The sequence below is a fragment of the Oncorhynchus nerka genome, linkage group LG12 (genome assembly GCF_034236695.1).
Source record: "Oncorhynchus nerka isolate Pitt River linkage group LG12, Oner_Uvic_2.0, whole genome shotgun sequence".
NCBI lineage: Eukaryota > Metazoa > Chordata > Actinopteri > Salmoniformes > Salmonidae > Oncorhynchus > Oncorhynchus nerka.
In genome coordinates, this window is record NC_088407.1 from 12,890,360 (window position 1) to 12,906,747 (window position 16,388).

Here is a 16,388-nt window from a genome sequence, read left to right on the forward strand (position 1 = left end):
TGGATATGAGGGTGACAGTAGGTACCTGTATGGATATGAGGGTGACAGTAGTCACCTGTATGGATATGAGGGTGACAGTAGGTACCTGTATGGATATGAGGGTGACAGTAGTCTCCTGTATGGATATGAGGGTGACAGTAGGTACCTGTATGGATATGAGGGTGACAGTAGTCTCCTGTATGGATATGAGGGTGACAGTAGGTACCTGTATGGATATGAGGGTGACAGCAGTCACCTGCATGGATATGAGGGTGACAGTAGGTACCTGTATGGATATGAGGGTGACAGTAGTCTCCTGTATGGATATGAGGGTGACAGTAGGTACCTGTATGGATATGAGGGTGACAGTAGTCACCTGTATGGATGAGGGTGACAGTAGGTACCTGTATGGATATGAGGGTGACAGTAGTCTCCTGTATGGATATGAGGGTGACAGTAGTCTCCTGTATGGATATGGGGTGACAGTAGGTACCTGTATGGATATGAGGGTGACAGTAGGTACCTGTATGGATATGAGGGTGACAGTAGGTACCTGTATGGATATGAGGGTGACAGTAGGTACCTGTATGGATATGAGGGTGACAGTAGGTACCTGTATGGATATGAGGGTGACAGTAGGTACCTGTATGGATATGAGGGTGACAGTAGTCTCCTGTATGGATATGAGGGTGACAGTAGTCTCCTGTATGGATATGAGGGTGACAGTAGGTACCTGTATGGATATGACAGTAGGTACCTGTATGGGGTGACAGTAGTCTCCTGTATGGATATATGGGGGTGACAGTAGTCTCCTGTATGGATATGGTGACAGTAGTACCTGTATGGATATGAGGGTGACAGTAGTCTCCTGTATGGATATGAGGGTGACAGTAGTCTCCTGTATGGATATGAGGGGGTGACAGTAGGTACCTGTATGGATATGAGGGTGACAGCAGTCACCTGCATGGATATGAGGGTGACAGTAGGTACCTGTATGGATATGAGGGTGACAGTAGGTACCTGTATGGATATGGGGTGACAGTAGTCTCCTGTATGGATATGAGGGTGACAGTAGGTACCTGTATGGATATGAGGGTGACAGTAGTCACCTGTATGGATATGAGGGTGACAGTAGGTACCTGTATGGATATGAGGGTGACAGTAGTCTCCTGTATGGATATGAGGGTGACAGTAGTCTCCTGTATGGATATGAGGGTGACAGTAGTCTCCTGTATGGATATGAGGGGGTGACAGTAGGTACCTGTATGGATATGAGGGTGACAGTAGGTACCTGTATGGATATGGGGTGACAGTAGGTACCTGTATGGATATGAGGGTGACAGTAGTCTCCTGTATGGATATGAGGGTGACAGTAGGTACCTGTATGGATATGAGGGTGACAGTAGTCTCCTGTATGGATATGAGGGTGACAGTAGTCTCCTGTATGGATATGAGGGTGACAGTAGGTACCTATGGATATGAGGGTGACAGTAGTACCTGTATGGATATGAGGGTGACAGTAGGTACCTGTATGGATATGAGGGTGACAGTAGGTACCTGTATGGATATGAGGGGGTGACAGTAGTCACCTGTATGGATATGAGGGTGACAGTAGGTACCTGTATGGATATGAGGGTGACAGTAGGTACCTGTATGGATATGAGGGTGACAGTAGGTACCTGGATATGGATACCTGTATGGATATGAGGGTGACAGTAGGTACCTGTATGGATATGAGGGTGACAGTAGGTACCTGTATGGATATGAGGGTGACAGTAGTCTCCTGTATGGATATGAGGGTGACAGTAGTCTCCTGTATGGATATGAGGGTGACAGTAGTCTCCTGTATGGATATGAGGGTGACAGTAGGTACCTGTATGGATATGAGGGTGACAGTAGGTACCTGTATGGATATGAGGGTGACAGTAGGTACCTGTATGGATATGAGGGTGACAGTAGGTACCTGTATGGATATGAGGGTGACAGTAGGTACCTGTATGGATATGAGGGTGACAGTAGGTACCTGTATGGATATGAGGGTGACAGTAGGTACCTGTATGGATATGAGGTGACAGTGACAGTAGGTGACACCTGTGAGTCAGTACCTGCATGGATATGAGGGTGACAGTAGGTACCTGTATGGATATGAGGGTGACAGTAGTCACCTGTATGGATATGAGGGTGACAGTAGGTACCTGTATGGATATGAGGGTGACAGTAGTCACCTGTATGGATATGAGGGTGACAGTAGGTACCTGTATGGATATGAGGGTGACAGTAGTCTCCTGTATGGATATGAGGGTGACAGTAGGTACCTGTATGGATATGAGGGTGACAGTAGTCACCTGTATGGATATGAGGGTGACAGTAGGTACCTGTATGGATATGAGGGTGACAGTAGTCTCCTGTATGGATATGAGGGTGAGTCAGTAAGTGCCTGTATGGATATGAGGGTGACAGTAGGTACCTGTATGGATATGAGGGTGACAGTAGGTACCTGTATGGATATGAGGGTGACAGTAGTACCTGTATGGATATGAGGGTGACAGTAGTCTCCTGTATGGATATGAGGGTGACAGTAGTCTCCTGTATGGATATGAGGGGGTGACAGTAGGTACCTGTATGGATATGAGGGTGACAGTAGTCACCTGTATGGATATGAGGGTGACAGTAGGTACCTGTATGGATATGAGGGTGACAGTAGGTACCTGTATGGATATGAGGGTGACAGTAGTACCTGTATGGATATGAGGGGGTGACAGTAGTCACCTGTATGGATATGAGGGTGACAGTAGGTACCTGTATGGATATGAGGTGTGACAGTAGGGTCAGTACCTGTATGGATATGAGGGTGACAGTAGTCACCTGTATGGATATGAGGGTGACAGTAGGTACCTGGATATGGATATGAGGGAGGGTGACAGTAGTCACCTGTATGGATATGAGGGTGACAGTAGGTACCTGTATGGATATGAGGGTGACAGTACCTGTATGGATATGGGGTGACAGTAGGTACCTGTATGGATATGAGGGTGACAGTAGTCTCCTGTATGGATATGAGGGTGACAGTAGGTACCTGTATGGATATGAGGGTGACAGTAGTCACCTGTATGGATATGAGGGTGACAGTAGGTACCTGTATGGATATGAGGGTGACAGTAGTACCTGTATGGATATGAGGGTGACTGTATGGTGAGGGTGACAGTAGTCCTGTGACAGTAGGTACCTGGATGGATATGAGGGTGACAGTGTCCCTGTATGGATATGAGGGTGACAGTAGGTACCTGTATGGATATGAGGGTGACAGTAGTCCTGTATGGATATGAGGGTGACAGTAGGTACCTGTATGGATATGAGGGTGACAGTAGTCTCCTGTATGGATATGAGGGTGACAGTAGGTACCTGTATGGATATGTACCTGTATGGATATGAGGGTGACAGTAGTCTACCTGTATGGATATGAGGGTGACAGTAGTCTGTATGGATATGAGGGTGACAGTAGTCTCCTGTATGGATATGAGGGTGACAGTAGGTACCTGTATGGATATGAGGGTGACAGTAGGTACCTGTATGGATATGAGGGTGACAGTAGTCTCCTGTATGGATATGAGGGTGACAGTAGGTACCTGTATGGATATGAGGGTGACAGTAGTCTCCTGTATGGATATGAGGGTGACAGTAGGTACCTATGGTATGGATATGATAGGGTGACAGTAGTCTCCTGATATATGGATATGAGGGTGACAGTAGTCTCCTGTATGGATATGAGGGTGACAGTAGGTACCTGTATGGATATGAGGGTGACAGTAGGTACCTGTATGGATATGAGGGTGACAGTAGGTACCTGTATGGATATGAGGGTGACAGTAGGTACCTGTATGGATATGAGGGTGACATGGTAGGTACCTGTATGGATATGAGGGTGACAGTAGGTACCTGTATGGATATGAGGGTGACAGTAGTCACCTGTATGGATATGAGGGTGACAGTAGGTACCTGTATGGATATGAGGGTGACAGTAGTCTCCTGTATGGATATGAGGGTGACAGTAGTCTCCTGTATGGATATGAGGGTGACAGTAGTCTCCTGTATGGATATGAGGGTGACAGTAGGTACCTGTATGGATATGAGGGTGACAGTAGGTACCTGTATGGATATGAGGGTGACAGTAGGTACCTGTATGGATATGAGGGTGACAGTAGTCTCCTGTATGGATATGAGGGTGACAGTAGGTACCTGTATGGATATGAGGGTGACAGTAGTCTCCTGTATGGATATGAGGGTGACAGTAGTCTCCTGTATGGATATGAGGGTGACAGTAGGTACCTGTATGGATATGAGGGTGACAGTAGGTACCTGTATGGATATGAGGGTGACAGTAGTCTCCTGTATGGATATGGGGTGACAGTAGTCCCCTGTATGGATATGAGGGGGTGACATGGATATGAGGGTGACAGTAGGTACCTGTATGGATATGAGGGTGACAGTAGTCTCCTGTATGGATATGAGGGTGACAGTAGGTACCTGTATGGATATGAGGGTGACAGTAGTCTCCTGTATGGATAGGAGGGTGACAGTAGGTACCTGTATGGATATGAGGGGGTGACAGCAGTCCCCTGTATGGATATGAGGTGACAGTAGTCTCCTGTATGGATATGAGGGTAGTAGGTACCTGTATGGATATGAGGGTGACAGTAGGTACCTGTATGGATATGAGGGTGACAGTAGTCCTGTATGGATATGAGGGTGACAGTAGTCTCCTGTATGGATATGAGGGTGACAGTAGTCTCCTGTATGGATATGAGGGTGACAGTAGGTACCTGCATGGATATGAGGGTGACAGTAGGTACCTGTATGGATATGAGGGTGACAGTAGTCTCCTGTATGGATATGAGGGTGACAGTAGTGACAGTACCTGTATGGATATGAGGGTGACAGTAGGTACCTGTATGGATATGAGGGTGGTGACATGGTAGGGTGGTACCTGTATGGATATGAGGGTGACAGTAGTCTCCTGTATGGATATGAGGGTGACAGTAGTCTCCTGTATGGATATGAGGGTGACAGTAGTCTCCTGTATGGATATGAGGGTGACTCCTGTATGGATATGAGGGTGACAGTAGGTACCTGTATGGATATGAGGGTGACAGTAGGTACCTGTATGGATATGAGGGTGACAGTAGGTACCTGTATGGATATGAGGGTGACAGTAGGTACCTGTATGGATATGAGGGTGACAGTAGGTACCTGTATGGATATGAGGGTGACAGTAGTCTCCTGTATGGATATGAGGGTGACAGTAGGTACCTGTATGGATATGAGGGTGCTGACAGTAGTCCCCTGCTCCTTAGGTGCTGGTAGAGGTTACTCCTCAGAAAGAGAGGGTTGAAGAGAGACTCTTCTTCTAGCTGACCCACACAACTCTGATGAGAGAGAGAGAGAGAGAGAGAGAGACATAGAGAGAGAGAGATCTTTTTTATTTTTAAATTAATTTTATTTCACCTTTATTTAACCAGGTAGGCTAGTTGAGAACAAGTTCTCATTTGCAACTGCAACCTGGCCAAGATAAAGCAAAGCAGTGTGACACATACAACACAGAGTTACACATGGAGTAAACAATAAACAAGCCAATAACACAATAAACAAGTCAATGACACAGTAGAAAAAATAAAGTCTATTTACAGTGTGTGCAAAAGGCATGAGGAGGTAGGCAATAAATAGGCCATAGGAGCGAATGATTACAATTTAGCAGATTAATACTGGAGTGATAAATGAGCAGATGATGATGTGCAAGTAGAGATACTGGGGTGCAAAAGAGCAGAAAAAAAACTATGGGGATGAGGTAGGTAGATTGGGTGGGCTATTTACAGATGGACTATGTACAGCTGCAGCGATCGGTTAGCTGCTCAGATAGTTGATGTTTAAAGTTGGTGATGGAAATAAAAGTCTCCAACTTCAGCGATCTTTGCCATTTGTTCCAGTCACTGGCAGCAGAGAACTGGCAGGAAAGGCGGCCAAATGAGGTGTTGGCTTTGGGGATGATCAGTGAATTATACCTGCTGGAACGTGTGCTACGGGTGAGTGTTGTTATCGTGACCAGTGAACTGAGATAAGTCGGAGCTTTACCTAGCATAGACTTATAGATGACCTGGAGCCAGTGGGTCTGGCGACGAATATGTAGCGAGGGCCAGCCGACTAGAGCATACAAGTCGCAGTGGTGGGTGGTATAAGGTCATTTGGTAACAAAACAGATGGCACTGTGATAGACTGCATCCAGTTTGCTGAGTAGAGTCTTAGAGGCTATTTTGTAAATGACATCGCCAAAGTCGAGGATCGGTAGGATAATCAGTTTTACTAGGGTAAGTGTGGCGGCGTGAGTGAAGGAGGCTTTGTTGCGAAATAGAAAGACAATTCTAGATTTGATTTTGGATTGGAGATGTTTAATATGAGTCTGGAAGGAGAGTTTACAGTCTAGCCAGACACCTAGGTATTTATAGTTGTCCACATATTCTAGGTCGGAACCGTCCAGGGTAGTGTTGCTAGTCGGGCGGGCGGGTGCGGGCAGCGAACGGTTGAAAAGCATGCATTTGGTTTTACTAGCATTTAAGAGCAGTTGGAGGCCACGGAAGGAGTGTTGTATGGCACTGAAGCTCGTTTGGAGGTTAGTTAGCACAGTGTCCAAGGAAGGGCCAGAAGTATACAGAATGGTGTCGTCTGAGTAGAGGTGGATCAGGGAATCGCCCGCAGCAAGAGCGACATTGATATATACAGAGAAAAGAGTCGGCCCAAGAATTGAACCCTGTGGTACCCCCATAGAGCTGCCAGAGGTCCGGACAACAGACCCTCCGATTTGACACACTGAACTCGGTCTGCAAAGTAGTTGGTGAACCAGGTGCGGCAGTCATTAGAGAAACCAAGGCTATTGAGTCTGCCGATAAGAATACAGTGATTGACAGAGTCGAAAGCATTGGCCAGGTCAATGAAGACTGCTGCACAGTACTGTCTTTTATCGATAGCGGTTATGATATCGTTTAATACCTTGAGCGTGGCTGAGGTTCACCCGTGACCGGCTCTGAAACCGGATTACACAGCGGAGAAGGTACGGTGGGATTCGAAATGGTCAGTGATCTGTTTATTTACTTGGCTTTCGAAGACTTTAGATAGGCAGGGCAGGATGGATATAGGTCTGTAACAGTTTGGGTCTAGGGATGACCATGGCAGCTTTCCAATCTTTAGGGATCTCGGACGATACGAAAGAGAGGTTGAAAAGGCTGGTAATAGGGGTTGCAACAATGATTTTAGATCATTTTAGAAATAGAGGGTCCATGTGTTCTAGCCCAGCTGATTTGTACGGGTCCAGGTTTTGCAGCTCTTTCAGAACATCTGCTGTATGGATTCGGGTGAAGGAGAAGCTGGGGAGGCTTGGCGAGTAGCTGCGGGGGGGCTGTTGGCCGGGGTTGGAGAAGCCAGGACGAAGGCATGGCCAGCCGTTGAGAAATGCTTATTGAAATGTTCGATTGTCATGGATTGGGAGGAGGTGCTCTTGTTCTCCATGGACTTTACAGTGTCCATGGAGTGTTTACAGTGTTCATGGACTTTACAGTGTCCATGGAGTGTTTACAGTGTCCATGGAGTGTTTACAGTGTCCATGGAGTGTTTACAGTGTCCATGGAGTGTTTACAGTGTCCCAGAACTTTTTGGAGTTAGAGCTACAGGGTGCATATTTCTGCTTGAAAAAGCTGGCCTTTGCTTTCCTGACTGACTGTGTGTATTGGTTCCTGACTTCCCTGAACAGTTGCATATCGCGGGGACTATTTCATCCTATTGCAGTCTGCCACGGGATGTTTTTGTGCTGGTCGAGGGCAGTCAGGTCTTAGTTTGGCATTTTTTGAACGGGGCATGCTTATCTAAGATGGTGAGGAAATTACTTTTAAAGAATGACCAGGCATCCTCGACTGACGGGATGAGGTCAATATCCTTCCAGGATACCCGGGCCAGGTCGATTTGAAAGGCCTGCTCGCATAAGTGTTTTAGGGAGCGTTTGACAGTTATGAAGGGTGACCGTTTGACCGAGTATCCATAGCGGATGCAGGCAATGAGGCAGTGATCGCTAAGATCCTGGTTGAAAACAGCAGAGGTGTATTTGGAGGGCAAGTTGGTCAGGATAATGTCTATGAGGGTGCCCATGTTTACGGATTTAGGGTCGTACCTGATGGGTTCCTTGATGATTTGTGTGAGATTGAGGGCATCTAGCTTAGATTGTAGGACTGCCGGGGTGTTAAGCATATCCCAGTTCAGGTCACCTAACAGAACAAACTCTGAAGCTAGATGGGGGGCGATCAATTCACAAATGGTGTCCAGGGCACAGCTGGGAGCGGAGGGGGGGTCGACAGCAGGTGGCAACAGTGAGACTTATTTCTGGAGAGGTTCATTTTTTAAATTAGTTTGGGCATAGACCTGGAAAGTATGACAGAACTTTGCAGGCTCTCTCTGCAGTAGATTGCAACTCCTCCCCCTTTGGCAGTTCTACCTTGACAGAAAATGTTGTAGTTGGGTATGGAAATCTCAGAATCTTTGGTGGCCTTCCTAAGCCAGGATTCAGACAAGGCAAGGACATCAGGGTTGGCGGAATGTGCTAAAGCAGTGAGTAAAACAAACTTAGGGAGGTTTCTGATGTTGACATGCATGAAACCAAGGCTTTTTCGATCACAGAAGTCAACAAATGAGGGTACCTGGGGATACACAGGTCCTGGGTTTACCTCCACAAGAAAGAGACATAAAGAGATACATTTGTAATGTCTTTATTATTTTGGAACTTCTGTGAGTTTAATGTTTACTGTTCATTTGAATGTTTTTTCCCTTTTGTTTATTATCTATTTCACTTGCTTTGGCAATGTATGTTTCCCATGCCAATAAAGCCTTACATTTAATTGAAATTGAGAGAGAGAAAGAGAGAGGAGAGACATACAGAGAGAGAGTGTGTATGTATATTTAGTCATAGTAAAACAGGTGATTTATCTACAGTCTGTACCTGTATGGTGGTGAGTGCATCAGGTGGGGGGTCCTGATTTGAGACAGGCAGTTGGCAGGGCAGCAGCATCTCTCTGTTTGCCACAGGTTTGAGGAGGAGGGAGAGAGAGGCAGACGGCTGAAGGAGGTAGTGGCAACACACACCAGAACCAATAGAACTGGAACCAATAGGCTCTGAACGCACCAGTAGGAACCAGTCACGAGCCTGGAAAGAGAGAGGGAGCATTGAGGAGGAGGGAGAGAAAGAGAGCAGAACAGACCACCCCAGACCAGGACCATGGCCTCGACATCACAGCAGGACAGACAAATGAAGAACCCCAGGGGATCACAACCTCTCTGACAACCCCCCCTGTCAGCCACCCTCCTGACAACCCCCCCTGTCAGCCACCCTGACAACCCCCCTCCTGACAACCACCCTGACAACCCCCCTCAGACAACCCCCCTGTCAGCCACCCTCCCACCCCCTTCTGACAACCCCCCCTGTCAGCCACCCTCCTGACAACCCCCCTGTCAGCCACCCTGATAAAAACACCCTGACAACCCTCCCTGTCAGCCACCCTGATAAACACCCTGACAACCCTCCCTGACAACCCCCCCTGTCAGCCACCCTGATAAACACCCTGACAACCCTCCCTGTCAGCCACCCTGATAAACACCCTGACAACCCTCCCTGTCAGCCACCCTCCTGACAACCCCTCCTGTCACACCCTGACAACCCTCCCTGTCAGCCACCCTGATAGCCCTCCTGTCAGCCACCCTGTCAGCCACCCTGACAGCCCCCCTGTCAGCCACCCTGATAGCCACCCTGATAGCCACCCTGACAACCCTCCCTCTCAGCCACCCTGATAGCCCTCCTGTCAGCCACCCTGATAGCCCTCCTGACAAACCCCCCTGATAGAACTCCTGACAACCCCCCTGTAAGCCACCCTGATAGCCCTCCTGACAACCCCCCTGACAGCCCTCCTGACAAACCCCTGATAGAACTCCTGACAACCCCTTGTAAGCCACCCTGATAGCCCTTCTGACAACCCCCCCTGATAACCCTCCTGACAACCCCCTGTCAGCCACCCTGATAGCCCTCCTGTCAGCCACCCTGATAGCCACCCTGACAAACCCCCGATAGCCTTCCTGACAACCCCCTGTCAGCCACCCTGATAGCCCTCCTGACAAACCTCCCTGTCAGCCACCCTGATAGCCCTCCTGACAACCCCCTGTCAGCCACCCTGATAGCCCTCCTGACAACCCCCTGATAGCCCTCCTGACAACCCCCTGTCAGCCACCCTGACAGCCCCCTGACAGCCCCCTGATAGCCCTCCTGACAACCTCCCTGTCAGCCACCCTGATAGCCCTCCTGACAGCCCTCCTGTCAGCCCCCTGATAGCCCTCCTGACAACCCTCCCTGTCAGCCACCCTGATAGCCCTGATAGCCCCTCTGACAGCCCCCTGATAGCCCTCCTGACAACCCCCCTGTCAGCCACCCTGATAACCCCCCTGACACCCACCCTGATAGCCACCCTGACAGCCCCCCTGTCAGCCACCCTGATAGCCCTCCTGACAACCCCCCTGATAGCCCTCCTGACAACCCTCCCTGTCAGCCACCCTGATAGCCCCCTGACAACCCCCCTGATAGCCCTCCTGACAACCCTCCCTGTCAGCCACCCTGACAACCCTCCCTGTCAGCCACCCTGATAGCCCCTGACAACCCCCCTGACAGCCACCCCCCTCAGATAGCCCTCCTGACAACCCTCCCAGTCAGCCACCCTGATAGCCCTGATAGCCCCCTGTCAGCCACCCTGATAGCCCCCTGACAACCCCCTGATAGCCCTCCTGACAACCCCCCTGATAGCCCTCCCTGTCAGCCACCCTGACAACCCTCCCTGTCAGCCACCCTGATAGCCCCTGACAACCCCCCTGACAACCCCCCTGATAGCCCTCCTGACAACCCTCCCAGTCAGCCACCCTGATAGCCCCCTGTCAGCCACCCTGATAGCCCTCCTGACAACCCTCCCTGTCAGCCACCCTGATAGCCCTCCTGACAACCCCCTGTCAGCTACCCTGATAGCCCTCCTGACAACCTTCCCTGTCAGCCACCCTGACAACCCCCTGAAAAGACAACCCACCCTGATAGCCACCCTGACAACCCACCCTGATAGCCCCCTGTCAGCCACCCTGATAGCCCTCCTGACAACCCTCCCTGTCAGCTACCCTGATAGCCCTCCTGACAAACCTCCCTGTCAGCCACCCTGACAGCCACCCTGACAACCCCCCGATAGCCACCCTGACAACCCCCTGATAGCCCTCCTGACAAATCCCCCTGTCAGCCACCCTGTCAGCCACCCTGATAGCCACCCTAATACCCACCCTAATACCCACCCTAATACCCACCCTGATAGCCACCCTGATAGCCACCCTGATAGCCCTCCTGACAACTCAAATCTATTGTTGTAACACTGTACAAATGGTTAAAGTACACAAGGGAAAATAAATAAGCATAAATATGGGTTGTATTTACAATGGTGTTTGTTCTTCACTGGTTGACCTTTTCTTGTGGCAACAAGTCACAAATCTTGCTGTGATGGAACACTGTGGTATTTCACCCAGTAGATCAAACTTTGTTTTCAAATTCTTTGTGGGTCTGTGTAATCTGAGGGAAATATGTGTCTCTAATATGGTCATACATTTGGCAGGAGGTTAGGAAGTGTAGCTCAGTTTCCACCTCATTTTGTGGGCAGTGAGCACATAGCCTGTCTTCTCTTGAGTGCCAGGTCTGTGTATGGTGCCTTTCTCAATAGCAAGGCCAAGCTCACTGAGTCTGTACATAGTCAAAGCTTTCCTTAAGTTTGGGTCAGTCACAGTGGTCAGGTATTCTGCCACTGTGTATTCTCTGTTTAGGGCCAAATAACATTCTAGTTTGCTCAGTTTTTTTGTTAATTCTTTACAATGTGTCAAGTAATTATCTTTTTGTTTTCTCATGATTTGGTTGGGTCTAATTGTGCTGCTGTCCTGAGGCTCTGTGGGGTGTGTTTGTGTTTGTGAACAGAGCCCCAGGACCAGCTTGCTTAGGGGACTCTACTCCAGGTTCATCTCTCTGTAGGTGATGGCTTTGTTATGGTAGGTTTGGGAATCGCTTCCTTTTAGGTGGTTGTAGAATTTAACGGCTCTTTTCTGGATTTTGATAATTAGCGGGTATCGGCCTAATTCTGCTCTGCATGCATTATTTGGTGTTTTACGTTGTACACAGAGGATATTTTTTGCAGAATTCTGCGTGCAGAGTCTCAATCGGGTGTTTGTCCTATTTTGTGAAGTCTTGGATGGTGAGCGGACCCCAGACCTCACAACCATAAAGAGCAATGGGTTCTATAACTGATTCAAGTATTTTTAGCCAGATCCTAATTGGTATGTCGAATTTTATGTTCCTTTTGATGGCATAGAAGGCCCTTCTTGCCTTGTCTCTCAGATCGTTCACAGCTTTGTGGAAGTTACCTGTGGTGCTGATGTTTAGGCCAAGGTATGTATAGTTTTTTGTGTGCTCTAGGGCAACGGTGTCTAGATGGAATTTGTATTTGTGGTCCTGGCGACTGGACCTTTTTTGTAACGCCATTATTTTGGTCTTACTGGGATTTACTGTCTCTCTCTCTCTCTAATAATTTTGCACGCCCAATTTTTCAGTTTTTGATTTGTTAAAAAAGTTTGAAATATCCAATAAATGTCGTTCCACTTCATGATTGTGTCCCACTTGTTGTTGATTCTTCACAAAAAAATACAGTTTTATATCTTTATGTTTGAAGCCTGAAATGTGGCAAAAGGTCGCAAAGTTCAAGGGGGCCGAATACTTTCGCAAGGCACTGTACATGTAGACAACCGGCAGTGGAGCCAACCAGTTTATTTTAAACACAATGCTGTCTATTCTATGCATTCAGTTTTTATATATATATATATATATCTCTCTGTCTGTCTCTCTGTCTCTCATCATCCCTCGTTAACTTTCCCTCCCTCCCTCCCCCCTACTGACCCGGAGTGTGTGACAGAGAGCATGGAAGAGGTGATGGTTTCCCTCCCTCCCTCCCCCTACTGACCCGGAGTGTGTGACAGAGAGCATGGAAGAGGTGATGGTTTTCTCCCTCCCTCCCCCTACTGACCCGGAGTGTGTGACAGAGAGCATGGAAGAGGTGATGGTTTCTGACAGAGAGCTCCCTCCCTCCCCCTACTGACCCGGAGTGTGTGACAGAGAGCATGGAAGAGGTGATGGTTTCCCTCCCTCCCTCCCCCTACTGACCCGGAGTGTGTGACAGAGAGCATGGAAGAGGTGATGGTTTCCCTCCCTCCCTCCCCCCCCCTACTGACCCGGAGTGTGTGACAGAGAGCATGGAAGAGGTGATGGTTTCCCTCCCTCCCTCCCCCTACTGACCCGGAGTGTGTGACAGAGAGCATGGAAGAGGTGATGGTTTCTCTCCCTCCCTCCCCCTACTGACCCGGAGTGTGTGACAGAGAGCATGGAAGAGGTGATGGTTTCTCTCCCTCCCTCCCCCTACTGACCCGGAGTGTGTGACAGAGAGCATGGAAGAGGTGATGGTTTCCCTCCCTCCCTCCCCCTACTGACCCGGAGTGTGTGACAGAGAGCATGGAAGAGGTGATGGTTTCCCTCCCTCCCTCCCCCCTACTGACCCGGAGTGTGTGACAGAGAGCATGGAAGAGGTGATGGTTTCCCTCCCTCCCTCCCCCTACTGACCCGGAGTGTGTGACAGAGAGCATGGAAGAGGTGATGGTTTTCTCCCTCCCTACTGACCCCCATGGAAGAGGTGATGGTTTCTCTCCCTCCCTCCCCCTACTGACCCGGAGTGTGTGACAGAGAGCATGGAAGAGGTGATGGTTTCCCTCCCTCCCTCCCCCCTACTGACCCGGAGTGTGTGACAGAGAGCATGGAAGAGGTGATGGTTTCTCTCCCTCCCTCCCCCCTACTGACCCGGAGTGTGTGACAGAGAGCATGGAAGAGGTGATGGTTTCTCTCCCTCCCTCCCCCTACTGACCCGGAGTGTGTGACAGAGAGCATGGAAGAGGTGATGGTTTCTCTCCCTCCCTCCCCCTACTGACCCGGAGTGTGTGACAGAGAGCATGGAAGAGGTGATGGTTTCTCTCCCTCCCTCCCCCCTACTGACCCGGAGTGTGTGACAGAGAGCATGGAAGAGGTGATGGTTTCTCTCCCTCCCTCCCCCTACTGACCCGGAGTGTGTGACAGAGAGCATGGAAGAGGTGATGGTTTCTCTCCCTCCCTCCCCCTACTGACCCGGAGTGTGTGACAGAGAGCATGGAAGAGGTGATGGTTTCTCTCCTCCCTCCCCCTACTGACCCGGAGTGTGTGACAGAGAGCATGGAAGAGGTGATGGTTTCTCTCCCTCCCTCCCCCTACTGACCCGGAGTGTGTGACAGAGAGCATGGAAGAGGTGATGGTTTCCCTCCCTCCCTCCCCCTACTGACCCGGGAGTGTGTGACAGAGAGCATGGAAGAGGTGATGGTTTCTCTCCCTCCCTCCCCCTACTGACCCGGAGTGTGTGACAGAGAGCATGGAAGAGGTGATGGTTTCTCTCCTCTCCCTCCCCTACTGACCCGGAGTGTGTGACAGAGAGCATGGAAGAGGTGATGGTTTCTCTCCCTCCCTCCCCCTTACTGACCCGGAGTGTGTGACAGAGAGCATGGAAGAGGTGATGGTTTCTCTCCCCCCTGACCCCAGAGAGCTCCCCCTACTGACCCGGAGTGTGTGACAGAGAGCATGGAAGAGGTGATGGTTTCTCTCAGAGAGCATCTGATGGTTTCCCCCCTACTGACCCGGAGTGTGTGACAGAGAGCATGGAAGAGGTGATGGTTTCCTCCCTCCCTCCCTCCCCCTACTGACCCGGAGTGTGTGACAGAGAGCATGGAAGAGGTGATGGTTTCTCTCCCTCCTCCCCCTCCCCGGAGTGTGTACTGACCCGGAGTGTGTGACAGAGAGCATGGAAGAGGTGATGGTTTCTCTCCATCTCATCCCCCCTACTGACCCGGAGTGTGTGACAGAGAGCATGGAAGAGGTGATGGTTTCCCCCCCTACTGACCCGGAGTGTGTGACAGAGAGCATGGAAGAGGTGATGGTTTCCCCCCCTACTGACCCGGAGTGTGTGACAGAGAGCATGGAAGAGGTGATGGTTTCCCTCCCTCCCTCCCCCCTACTGACCCGGAGTGTGTGACAGAGAGCATGGAAGAGGTGATGGTTTCTCTCCCTCACTCCCCCCTACTGACCCGGAGTGTGTGACAGAGAGCATGGAAGAGGTGATGGTTTCCCTCCCTTACTGACCCGGAGTGTGTGACAGAGAGCATGGAAGAGGTGATGGTTTCTCTCCATCTCATCCCAGTCCATTTGCCAACAGGTGGTAGGCCTGAGGATCAAATTACACTTTATTTAAGTGCATTTCAATTTGCAAAACACTTCTTTCTTTTTCTTTCTTTTTTACTGTAAAACAATAAAATGAAAAGACGCCGATAATAAGTAAAAGAAGATTAAACACAAATAAAACATTTAATTAAATGATTGAATAAAGGCTAAAAACTTGGTTTAAAAACCTCAGTGGTGTCTGTCCATCTCACCTGATGATGAGGGGCAGGCCGTACAACACACTCTCACACACGCCGTCTGCACGCAGTGTCCTGCAACACACACATTAATACAGTAGACACACAGTCTGCACGCAGTGTCCTGCAACACACACATTAATACAGTAGACACACAGTCTGCACGCAGTGTCCTGCAACACACACATTAATACAGTAGACACACAGTGTCCTGCAACACACATACATTAATACAGTAGACACACAGTCTGGACGCAGTGTCCTGCAACACACACATTAATACAGTAGACACGCAGTGTCCTGCAACACACACATTAATACAGTAGACACACAGTGTCCTGCAACACACACATTAATACAGTAGACACGCAGTGTCCTGCAACACACACATTAATACAGTAGACACGCAGTGTCCTGCAACACACACATTAATACAGTAGACACGCAGTGTCCTGCAACACACACATTAATACAGTAGACACACAGTCTGGACGCAGTGTCCTGCAACACACACACATTAATACAGTAGACACACAGTGTCCTGCAACACACACATTAATACAGTAGACACACAGTCTGGACACAGTGTCCTGCAACACACACATTAATACAGTAGACACACAGTCTGGACACAGTGTCCTGCAACACACACATTAATACAGTAGACACACAGTCTGGACACAGTGTCCTGCAACACACACATTAATACAGTAGACACACAGTCTGGACACAGTGTCCTGCAACACACACATTAATACAGTAGACACACAGTCTGGACA

At 49.4% G+C, this 16,388-nt stretch overlaps 1 protein-coding gene across 1 annotated transcript in view; it reads right to left on the minus strand.

The window, feature by feature from the left end:
* The window catches only part of m1ap (meiosis 1 associated protein), a 93,390-nt gene that overhangs the window by 27,360 nt on the left and 49,642 nt on the right, over nucleotides 1–16,388 (minus strand). Inside the window, exons 7-10 of the mRNA XM_065026015.1 lie at nucleotides 15,625–15,684; nucleotides 15,335–15,416; nucleotides 9,011–9,214; nucleotides 5,287–5,402 (exon numbers count right to left, since the gene is read on the minus strand). Coding sequence (XP_064882087.1) covers nucleotides 5,287–5,402; nucleotides 9,011–9,214; nucleotides 15,335–15,416; nucleotides 15,625–15,684 — 462 coding nt within the window. The remainder of the gene's footprint in view (nucleotides 1–5,286; nucleotides 5,403–9,010; nucleotides 9,215–15,334; nucleotides 15,417–15,624; nucleotides 15,685–16,388) is intronic.